At 57.9% G+C, this 10,522-nt stretch overlaps 1 protein-coding gene and 1 long non-coding RNA gene across 2 annotated transcripts in view; one reads left to right on the top strand and one right to left on the bottom strand.

Moving 5' to 3' along the window:
* Positions 1-10,285, bottom strand: part of LOC109286696 (vitamin D3 hydroxylase-associated protein-like) — a 17,819-nt gene extending 7,534 nt beyond the window's left edge. The window contains exons 1-11 of the mRNA XM_019501368.1: positions 9,906-10,285; positions 9,564-9,677; positions 7,791-7,934; positions 7,371-7,504; positions 6,516-6,722; positions 5,934-5,974; positions 5,224-5,348; positions 4,001-4,126; positions 3,594-3,691; positions 2,496-2,595; positions 1,350-1,393 (exon numbers count right to left, since the gene is read on the bottom strand). Coding sequence (XP_019356913.1) covers positions 1,350-1,393; positions 2,496-2,595; positions 3,594-3,691; positions 4,001-4,126; positions 5,224-5,348; positions 5,934-5,974; positions 6,516-6,722; positions 7,371-7,504; positions 7,791-7,934; positions 9,564-9,677; positions 9,906-10,115 — 1,343 coding nt within the window. The 5' untranslated portion in view covers positions 10,116-10,285. The remainder of the gene's footprint in view (positions 1-1,349; positions 1,394-2,495; positions 2,596-3,593; positions 3,692-4,000; positions 4,127-5,223; positions 5,349-5,933; positions 5,975-6,515; positions 6,723-7,370; positions 7,505-7,790; positions 7,935-9,563; positions 9,678-9,905) is intronic.
* Positions 4,204-10,522, top strand: part of LOC109286701 — an 11,373-nt gene continuing 5,054 nt past the window's right edge. The window contains exons 1-2 of the long non-coding RNA XR_002094654.1: positions 4,204-4,517; positions 7,615-7,617. This is a non-coding gene — a long non-coding RNA (uncharacterized LOC109286701). The remainder of the gene's footprint in view (positions 4,518-7,614; positions 7,618-10,522) is intronic.

The following is a 10,522-nucleotide window of genomic DNA, read 5'->3' as shown; positions in this document are numbered from 1 at the left end:
TTACCCGGTGCCTTCTTTTTGCCCCCTGTGTATTTAAAAAAGGACTTCTTGTTCTCCTTGATCCGGGAAGCTAGTCCCAGTCCCATCTCTGCCTTGGCCTTCCTGACCCCCCCTGCAGCCCCGATCAACCGCAGTGTAGTCCTCCCTGGGGATGGCCCCCCCTGCCATTGGGTGTGCGCCTCCCTTTTAGCTAGGAGACGTTCCCAGATGCTTTTGGTGAGCCATGGGGGCTTTTGTGCCCTCCTGCCCCCTTTGATCAGACCTGTCTAGACCAGCGGGGACCAACGTTTTTGGCTGGTGTGCCGTGAATTAACCCCATACGCTCCCCAAGAGCCACTTCAGTTCCCCTGCCCCACCTGCTGCTCTGGCTTCTGCCGCTGCCCTGTCTGCTGCTGTGCTGTCTGCTCCCTCCCCGGTCTGCCCCTGCTCTCGAACCATCTCAGCCAAGCATCCATCTTCCCTTGTCCTTAAACACTTTGTTAGCATCCCTCTAGACAAAACCCCGGGCATAGCACCTGAAACATCAAAAATGCCCTTGAACTTCTCACGGGTAAAGCAGGGGCATTGCCTATGTGCTGCCACTGCAAGCTTATAAGTGCATCCTTGTAATTCAATGGTGGCAATTTAATCTTCAAATTCCTGTCGGTTGTTTCCATCAGCATGGCCCACACATACAAATGAGGCAGCCCCTGAGAGAGCCAGAGAGAGAAAGGACCATCCGGGGTGGAAGTACGAGCTTAAGACTTAGGGAATCTGGGTTAATCGGACTCCTAGAGCCACGGGGCTGGAAGGGACCCCCATCTAGTCCAACCCCCTGCCTGAGCCAGGATCAGCCCTGTGCAAACCAGCTCAGACAGATCCTTCTAAACTTTGTAAAACTATGGTCAACTGATGCAATGCAAGCTGCGGCACCCCACCCTGGTACAGGGAAAGCAGAGGGATCATGGCAGCCCATGAGCTGCTGCTTCAAACGTTAATATACACTCAAGCAATCCCATAGAGGCCATGCCCCTGCTACAGAGAAAGGCAGCCCTCCTCCCCCAGTCTGTACCAGTCTGATCATGGCATAAAACTCTTTCCTGACCCCCAAATGTGGTGTCATCCCTCTCCAGCCTTGGGGGAGCAGCGCATGCTATAATCCACGTTGATTTACCCACAACAACACAAAATGGAAGAAAAGACTGGAGCTAACGGGGCAGCACCCCAGAGGGGCTAGAAACCCAGCTGAGCAGCACCAGTGGAGGGTCGGGCTTCATGTCAGTCCAGAAAGGGCTTTCCTCTCCTTTGCACTAAGCCCCTGGCTGCAGACCTGCCCTTTTCCCAGTCCTGTATATGCGACATGCTCTTACCTGACTCCACACAGCGCGTCCAGATGCCTGGCCAGGCGTGGGAACTGAAAGGGGGCAAACGAGTTTCCATTAGGACCCAACCGTGCAGCACCCTGTTCTCCCCAAGGGTTGGGCCAGCGAACCCTAAATGTAGTCACTTGGTTTAGGGCAGTGAACTTACACTGCTGGCACTTCAAAGACGTGGCTAAGCCTAGCTCTACTGGATATAAGCCTTGATCCAAACCCAGTGAGTCACGGTTTCGGTGGGCTTCGGATCCATCCTCAGCTCCTTTTAGTCTGGAAGATCCCCAAGCTCTTCACTAACAAAACGCACTTCCGGGGTGGAAGACGACATCCAGAAATGCACGATAGGGCGTGCTGAAGGGGTTCACCCAGGCCAGAGCATACCAGCATTGCTCCTACAAAGAGGTCCCGTGTGCGTGCACTGTGTTGGTGCTGCACACGTGAGGATGGACTCGCCTCCACCATGCCTCATGCCAGCGCTTCCCTGTCTTACAGGCCTAGAAGATACGTGGTTGGGCTCACAGGGACAATGCTACTTTGGGCCAAGGGTCAAGGAGTAAGTCACTGGGGCAGATTTGCAGCTGCAGTGTTTGAAGGCCAGAAGGCACCGCTAGGCCACGGGGCCTGACCTTTGGCATAAACACCACCGGGGTCCTCCCGTATTAAACTCAGCAAGTTGACTCAACTACACCTTCACAAAAGCCTCCAGTCTTGACTCAAGGGCTTGAAAGGAGGAGAATCCACCACTTGCTAGCTTAGTTCATCTTCACTTTCCATTGACATTCAAGCCAGGTGGGATGTACTTCTAGCACCTGCCTTCTCTCCATACTCTCTAAACCTGGTCACCTCTGAAGTCACCTGCTTTTTCATAAACATGAGACGCTCCTTAAGCCTCTGGGTTTTTTCAGGCCTCAAGTAATCTTTGCTACAGCCCCCCTTGAGTCGGCCAGTGAAAGCTGGAGATGAATGTATATGGGAAGGTGGGATGGAGAGACGCTGGGCAGTGTATTCCTTGGTGTCACCGTTGCTTGTGTCCAGCCTCCCATCAAAGCCTCTCTTGGGCTCACCACCGAGGTGCAAACTCATCCAAAAGTCAGGGAACTGCAACACCACCCACCCGCTGCGAATACAAGAGGGACTGACCAGAGGCCTAACCAACAGCGCCAGTATTTTCTTCACCAAAATTGGAATCCGATAGCAATTCACCTGGGGCTTCAAGCCTGGGTCCACAAGGTCTTGTGCACTGGAAAAGAGGGGACGGAGAGGAGACAACATGTGTTTTGCACCCAGTCACTCACTATTTTTTGCTGTCTTAGTGGCTGGAAGCAAACTCTCCCGGCGATGAACTCTGCCCATCATTTTACGGCAACAGAGAGGGCAGGGAGCTGCTGGATGCTGCAGGACGCCCGGGCCTGACTCTGCTCTAGTTCATGTGGTGCTAAGCCGGGAGTGATGCCAACGTAACGGGGGTGAGAGGAGAATCCAATACAGAGGATGCGATTTGCCAGCGGAAATCTATTGTCTTGGGGGCGCTCCATTGGGTTTGGGCGGCAGTGAACACAAGCAGGATTCGACCTTCTGTTCAAATCCTCGTAGGCACCGAGGGAGGAAGAAATCCAGCCCCAAACCTCTTGATTTCAGTCATAGCCTGGGAGCTTCAGGATCGGCATCTGTCTGCTGTCGGGTGTCCACCTCTACGGGGGTTGCTGGGGGGTCTCTGGAGCAGGGCACGCTGCAAGGAGCTCACCGGTGTGCAACGGGGTGCAATTAAAGCATGCGTGGCTTCACCCTCTGCACAGCGTGGCTGGCTCCTCACGAGCTGTCCTGTGGCTGCTGGGAGCCGATATGGGACAGCCTTGGCAAGCACAGAGAGGCAGGGAGCATTTCTTGCTCCATCTGCTATCACTTGTAAGGTTCCTGCACGCACCAGATTTAGCCAGGCCTTTTTTCTGATGCCGGCCACAGCATATCACGGGCAATACTCCGCTGCCTGTTTTGCCCAGCTCCACTGCAGTTACTATTTAAGTCAAGGGAGGAACTCTAGTGCCGCTGGCTTCTGGCCCAGAGGCAGAGCATCAACCTCCAGCCATTGCACGTCCTAACTGAAAGCTGAGCGAGGCTGTTTTCTAGCCCAGCGGGATCCCGCCTTGCTGCCCCGTAGCAGCACCCTTCATCAGCTGCCCTGCCTGCTACCCCTAGCGCTGCCAGCATGGAGATGAACGCCGGAGCATTCGTACTCACAACAGGTCCACGAACGTGGAGCCCCCGTCGGCAAAAGCGCCTCTCATGAAGAGTTCGTTGACCACGTAGTCGACTCGCGGGGGAGCGAAGGGCACTAGCTGCACCGAAGCAGAAGGTGAGTCCATAGGCAAGCAGGACACCATCAGGCCCCCTGGTATCCCGCGACAGGGAAGGAGTTGGCTGCCACTTCTCCGCTAAAGGGCATCTTTCCCTATGCACTAGCAAACCAGTTATGGGTCTGTAACTATGGGTCAGGTCCTTCCTCCCACCCCCACTTCCACTTCCCCTCTGCCAGCCTTTGCTGCGTGGTTCCTTGCACCGTAAAGACGATGCAGCCTTGCAGGACGGCTGCTGCGGGTGACGGGAGACACAGCCTCGGAGCAAGAGGTGGGGACAGCGGGGCTCACCATGTGCCCGGCCTCCTGCAAAAGGTCCCTGGTCTCCCGCACGGCCCGTCTCATGCAAGGGGGCAGCAGGAAGTAGCCGTCGGTCTCGTAGTACCCGATCCGAAGCGGGGTGGAAGCGCAGAAGAGCTTGGAGCAAAGGGGATTGATGGTTAAGGTGGATGAAGCCAAGACTGTAGTTTGGGGCTGGGAGGCCCTTCCCCAGGCCTGGGCAATCGGTGTTCCTGGCCCCCGAAGTGCCGTCAGACACCGCCTGTGCCCCGGGGCTCAGGAGATGTTAGGAAGGGGGTTGGTTCAGCGGCCACTGCAAGCCTGATGGCACTTGCTACGATTATGGCAGGGGTGGCCGTCCTGGAGCACGCGTGCTACAAACGGCACCGGCACGGGCAGCCTCTGTGCGTGGCACATGGCAGAGCGGGGAGGGAACCAGGAATACAGTGACAGATAGGGCAAGGAGCAGTAAGCAGAGCAGAAGATCGAATGGGAAGTGCAGGGTAGGGGGCAGAAAGCAAAGCAGCAGGTTCAAGCTCTGGCCTCGCGCCCAGGGCTGTTGTCCGCCGTGGCATGTGGGTGCTGGTCCCTCAGGCTGAGGCGGAGCTGGTGGGCATGCGGCCCCGCCATGCACACGCATGGGCACATGCACATCCCTGTGTGCTGCTGGGGCCAGAAGCTGCTGGGCCTGAAGCTCTGGGCGCAGGTGGGCCCGTGCCCCTCGTTGCATGGGGCAGGCGCTGGGGGCCTCGGGCATGGTACAGCCCCCTTCCCTCTCCTCCTGCCGCTGCCCAGCCTCTCCCCACCTGGGCCACCGACTGTCCGCACATGGGAAACTACCCTCTTCAGTCCATTCCCCTCCCCTCCCCTCCCCTTCTCCACTTCCTTCCTGGCAGGAAAGGCTTTTCCAGCTAGGAAGGGAGGCTAAACCAGGGCCACGTGGGCAAAAAATGCTGGAAATTATCTTGCAGACGCTGATCTCTGAAAGCGGCATTTTTTGGCTTTCTGTCTGCACTCGTGGCGTCCCCCTCCCTGCAGGGACGTACTGCATCTCTCTTGCACCATCTCCTAGCTGGAAAGGGCTTGCCCCGTACTACCAGGTCCCCTTTGGATGCATGGCAGAGCAAGCTGCGATCTCGCTGGCGTGAGACGCTAGCCTGGTGTCCGCCCGGGAAGCTGCTGCTCGCGGTCGCCATCTCAACGTCACCGGGCTGGCGCGCTCCTGGGCGCCTTACCTTCTCGTTGAAGGGGATGGGCGGCACGGTGGGGTCCAGCTGGAACAGGGCATCCCCCAGCAGCGCCCTCATGCACAGAGCCAGGCTGTCCACGTCCCGCGCCATGGGCCCGATCGCTCCCGTCACTGCAAGGAGGGAAGGACGCACATGGCACTGAAATGAAGGCGGCTGGAGGTCAGCCAGGAACGAAGGGAAAAGGACCGGGATGATGAGCGAGCGGCTGGACCCAGCCCGGCAGAAGATCCTGGAGGAAACCGTCCACCAAGGAGGGGCTCATCGAGCTCCTCTCAGCCCTTGTCCGATCAAACGCTGGGATCCCAGTGTAGGATTTGAACCAGTTTTTGCTCAGGCCTAAATTCTCACTCAACCGGGCTCCCCGGGGAGTCATAAAAAGCAAATCCCAGTGTCTGCGACGCCCCATGTCGCCTCCCCAGATGAGCCCGACCAGCCCTTCCCTGCCCCCCAGCCAAGGAGTGTGCAGCAGGGGCAGGGGGGAAGAGGACGGCAAGGGGCATTTTCACCTGCTTCAGGGCATTAAAAACCTCCCCAGAGATTCCCACAGGTGGTCTGCTTGGAGGAGGCTGGGAGCAGGGAGTGCAGCCACCTGTGCAGCATAGGTTGCCACTCCTGCACCCCACTTCGGGCAATTCTGGGGCCACCCCTATCCTCATCCCTGGTTTTAAAGGAAAAATTACTGAGCGGGGTCGTACCTGATAGAAGCCCTGGGACCGGGACCGTCACTCCGGAGAGGCTGCAGAAGAGGGGCACAAAGCAGAAAGTGGGTGCGTGGGGAGCCAGGCTCCTTCATTATTTTGTAGGGCACCGCTTGTGTTGTGATCACCACCCCCGGACCCCACAGAGCACCGGCCGTGGAGCCCCCGTTACCGCATCCCGCTGGCAGCTATAGGAGGAGGCTACAGCTTACAGCGGGGTGAGGGGCTACAGCATCTAAGCTGGCAGGTTTTGCAGGGATGGATGAACTGGCCCAACTCTTTCCCGCATCTTTTCAATGAGACGTCAGAGGATAAGGGGGCGAAGTGGGCAGCAAGGACTTTGGAGGGCTCCCACCAGCTTGGTGGGAAATCAGTGGATTTGCAGGTGGTTTCTGAGGGTCGTGAGACCCGGACACCTTGCAGCTGGAGTGGAGGATGCGGGGCGCCGAGAGCGCTGGTCCCGAGGACATCGTCGACTATGTCACGCCCCGCGTGGGAGCAGTGAATGTGAAGCTGCCCGGCCCCGGTGACCCATCAAAGGTCACCTGCAGCCTGCTGGGACCGGAGCTCGGCACCTACCTGAGCCTCTTGCCCGTGGGTTTGAGGCCGCAGAGGCCGCAGAAGCTGGACGGCAGGCGGATGCTGCCTCCTAGGTCGGACCCAAAGCCCAGGATGGACCCCCCTGCGGCGATCAGCGCTCCCTCCCCTCCGGAGGAGCCCCCGGGGCTCTTGCGATGGTCCCAGGGATTCAGTGTCTGGCCGAAGATTGCATTGCTGCAGTCGTAGCTGGGAGAGAGGAGCCAGAGTCAGCCCGACGCTGGAAAGGCCCCGGCTTCTCCCCTAGCCCCGAGGAACCTGCCATTTCCCCAGGGGCACAGCCCCTCACCCCCAGATATGCCAACATCCCTATGAGACCCACACCTCTGTTGGGGCGCTGAAGCAGAAAGAGACATGGAAGAGGCCCAGGAAACGGTGGCAGAGCGGGGAATGCAACCCAGGCCTGTCCCCCACCACTGAAAATACTTAGCGTCACCCTGCCCTACGTGCAGGGAGATGGCAGCGCTTTTGTCCCCGGGGTCTCTGCAGAGTCCCAGAGAGGACGCAGCGCTCTCTCCTCTCCCTCTTTCTCCCCCGTCTTGCCATTTCCCTTCGCTTCAAACAAAGCCCAGTGTCAACTGAACGGAGACGGAGGATATCAATCCTTGCTGGGTATATAAACACTCGTCAGCTCATGAACGAGTGAATCATTCAGGACACAAGCTCAAGGAGCAGGAGGCAGAGTCAATCATTGAACTCCCACGATAGCGGGTTTACCCAAATCCTATGTCCTTAGACCGACGCGGCTACAACCAACACCCTGAAACGGGATTCATCCGGGCACAGGACTGTGAGCTGCAGGGCATGGGTAAGGGAGAACATGCAACGACGTATTACTTGAACAGGGACTGCGGGACGTTGGTGATCGCGAAGGGAACGGCCCCCTGACACTTTAAGACCTGGACTAACACGCTGTTCTCCTGCTCCGGCGGGCCGAGGAACGGGGTGAAACCGCAGGTGGAGAGGTGACCCTTTGGGGAGGAGAAACGACACTCGTTAGGGTTGCTGCATCTCCAGCCAGCTGCAGACCGGGGCTTCCTCTCATCATGGGGGGATAGAAACCCAAGAGCCCCTGGAAGAGATCGTGTGGCTGTTGAGCTCGCTGGAGCCCTGTCCTGCTGAAGCCTCTCCGTGCTCCTCTGCTTTGTGCCTAACCCCTGCTTGGGGGTAAGCAAGGGGTGGGCAGTGCTGCAGCTGGCTCCACACCTGGCTCCGTTGCCCACGTAGCGAGCCGCTTCTCAGGGGCAAAGGACGCACCTTGTAGCCGATGTGGTCCTTGATGCTGACGGGGACGCCGTGCAGCAAGCCCTTCTCCTTCTGCCCCTGCAGCTCCTGCAGCTGCTCCTCGCACTCGGGGATGACATGGCGCAGGCAGTTCAGCTCCCGGGTCACCGCCAAGGCCTTCCCGGGGACGCGGGGGGAGAAGCGTTCGTTCGTGAGAGTCAGAGTAGAGGCCCAGCAGACACGTGCACCGCACGCATACACATGTGCGTGCACATATGCAAGCACCATGAGCGCGTGCACTGTGTCCACACACATGCGTGCGCACACACATGCACCAGATGCGCACACAAACCACACACACATGCAGTATACGCACATGCACACACACGTGCACCAGACACGCATGCAAACCGCACACACACCATGCACACATGCACTATGCACACATGCACACACAGGTGCACCAGATGTGCACACAAACCACACACGCACTATACCCACATGTACATACACGTGTGCACTGCACGTACCCATATGCACCATGCATACACACGTGCACCATGTACACATGGCCCACATACACATGCACACAAATCACACACACACACCATGTGCACATGCACACATGCGCTATGTGCACACATGCACCCACACACATGCCACATGCACACACACAGCACGTGCGCACATGCACACACACACACTACATGCACTTGCAAACATACCACACACAAAGCACACCCCTTTTACACACACACGTATTCACACACAAGACGCACATTCACACACGCACATGCAAAACACACATACACAGAGTCAAACACAGTAACTTCCCACAAAACCTCACAGTGTAGCTAGAACAAGCAAGCCAAATGGGTGGGGAATGGGAAGGTTTAGTATCCCCATTTCACAGAAGGAAAAACCGAGGCAGAAAAGGCAGACAGTGGCTTGCCCAGCACATGGAGTAAAACACATGTCCCCTGAGTCCCTGCACAGAGCCTGGGTGTGAGCCCTGGCTTCATGCTGGCTGATACCACACCAATACATTTGCAGCCATTCAGACCCACTTTGGATCTGCTCTTTAGCTAGGCCGGCTTGTCTTTTCCCTTGGTGGGATGAACACCCTCCTCCAACCCCTCTGCCCGCCCACCCCCGGGCACCCGAGGCAACAACAGACTGGGTATACCCTGCTGCACCTCACTGGGGATCACCTCTCCGGTATTCAGGTGGAGGGGAGCAGCAAGAAACCAGAAGACTGGGTTTAGGGAAGGAGGAACATCAGGTGTCTCCCTGAGCCTCCAGGTACTTGCTGCTATCCCTGACCTTTGTAGGGGGGCGGCAGTGTGAGACAGGGGCTAGCAAGTTGTCCTGGAGCCTTGGGCAGTCACTTCCATGCTCCGTGCCTCAGTTTCCCCTTCCACCCTCAGTCATTTTAGGTAGTACTTGGGGAGAGACTGGATTTCAGTAGGTGCATGATGGTGCCTAATTCCCTGGGGCTTCAACACGTGCGCACACACACACACTACCTCGAACAAGAGCTCCACCTCGATTCCTGTTCCACCAAAAGTCCTTTTTCAGTAATCCCTCTTTACCAGTCCCAGAAGCTTAATCCACGAGCAATCGAATAGCAGGTTTATACAGTGCCCTTCACCCCCGGGATCTTCCCATGACCAAGGAGCCCATCACCGTGGCATCTGAGAGCACTTTGGAAATGCCGAACTTGTGCAAGGCCCCCAGGAAGGCAGAGAAGGGGAAGCGAGAATTTAAGCATTTCGCATCGAATGTTTTCTGACGGCAGCAGCTCACCTTGTCCATGTAGGTGTAGAGGACGCTCTCCGCGGACAGGGAGCCCTCCTTCAGCTTCTCAGCCAGCTCCACCAGTGGCAGGGAGAGGATGTGACTGGGATCGGCCCCTGGGCTCTGCACGTGTGACGCGGGTCAGATAGAGGTTCCCCCCGCCACCCCACACGCCCCGTCTCACCCCATAGCAGCGGGTTCGGGCTGTCAGCGCACAAGCTACGAAGTCTACAAACCCGGTGGCCCTAAGCAGTTCACAGCCCCATGCCTGCAACCTCGACCCGTGAAAGCTGCCGTCTCCACGCACGTTTCCGGGCACCCGCAATCCCTCTCCCTATGGGGAAACGTTACCTGCTGCTTGAACCGCTGAACGGCCTTCGCCATGCGCTGCAGGCCTAGGTCCCGCATCCTCCTGGCCTCTTCCATCTTCTTCTGGGTCCGTCTCCTCTGCATCCAGTTCAGCGCTGCGACAGCTGCTGCCGAGGCGCAGAGCAGGGCGGAGACGGTGCGGGGATCAAGCTCCAACTCGGGCAGCAGGTGCCCGAGCGTCTCCTGGATCATGGTGAGACCCACTCAGCTGTGGGGCAGCTGCGACAGCTCGCAGGACACAGCACCGGGAGGAAGACAGAGGCTGGGTTGTTTCACTCCACCCCTCGCCACCAGCCCGGAGCAGCTGGGCATGAAGCCCATTTCTCAGGTCTTGGATGATGCCCTGCAAGAGGCAGGACTCTTTTTTTTGCCCATCTGTGAGAAACTCGAAGATGGTCCAAAGGTTGCAGGTTGGTGGGGAAATGATTGACTGGGAAATGGAGCCTTTGGCCGAAACCCTCCCCTGGGCCAAGTTCAAGGACCCTGAGGGCTGAGAAGGGGGTGTCGAGGCTTTGGGCTGGGGGCAGCCGGGGCTGTTGAGGTGGAGGAGTGAGGCTGTGGGATCTGCACTCTCCTCCTCTCATAGTCTTGGACAGACG

Source organism: Gavialis gangeticus, unplaced genomic scaffold (assembly GCF_001723915.1).
Source record: "Gavialis gangeticus isolate Ggan-Ray unplaced genomic scaffold, GavGan_comp1, whole genome shotgun sequence".
NCBI classification, from domain to species: domain Eukaryota; kingdom Metazoa; phylum Chordata; order Crocodylia; family Gavialidae; genus Gavialis; species Gavialis gangeticus.
This window is presented reverse-complemented; position numbering and strand designations above follow the sequence as displayed.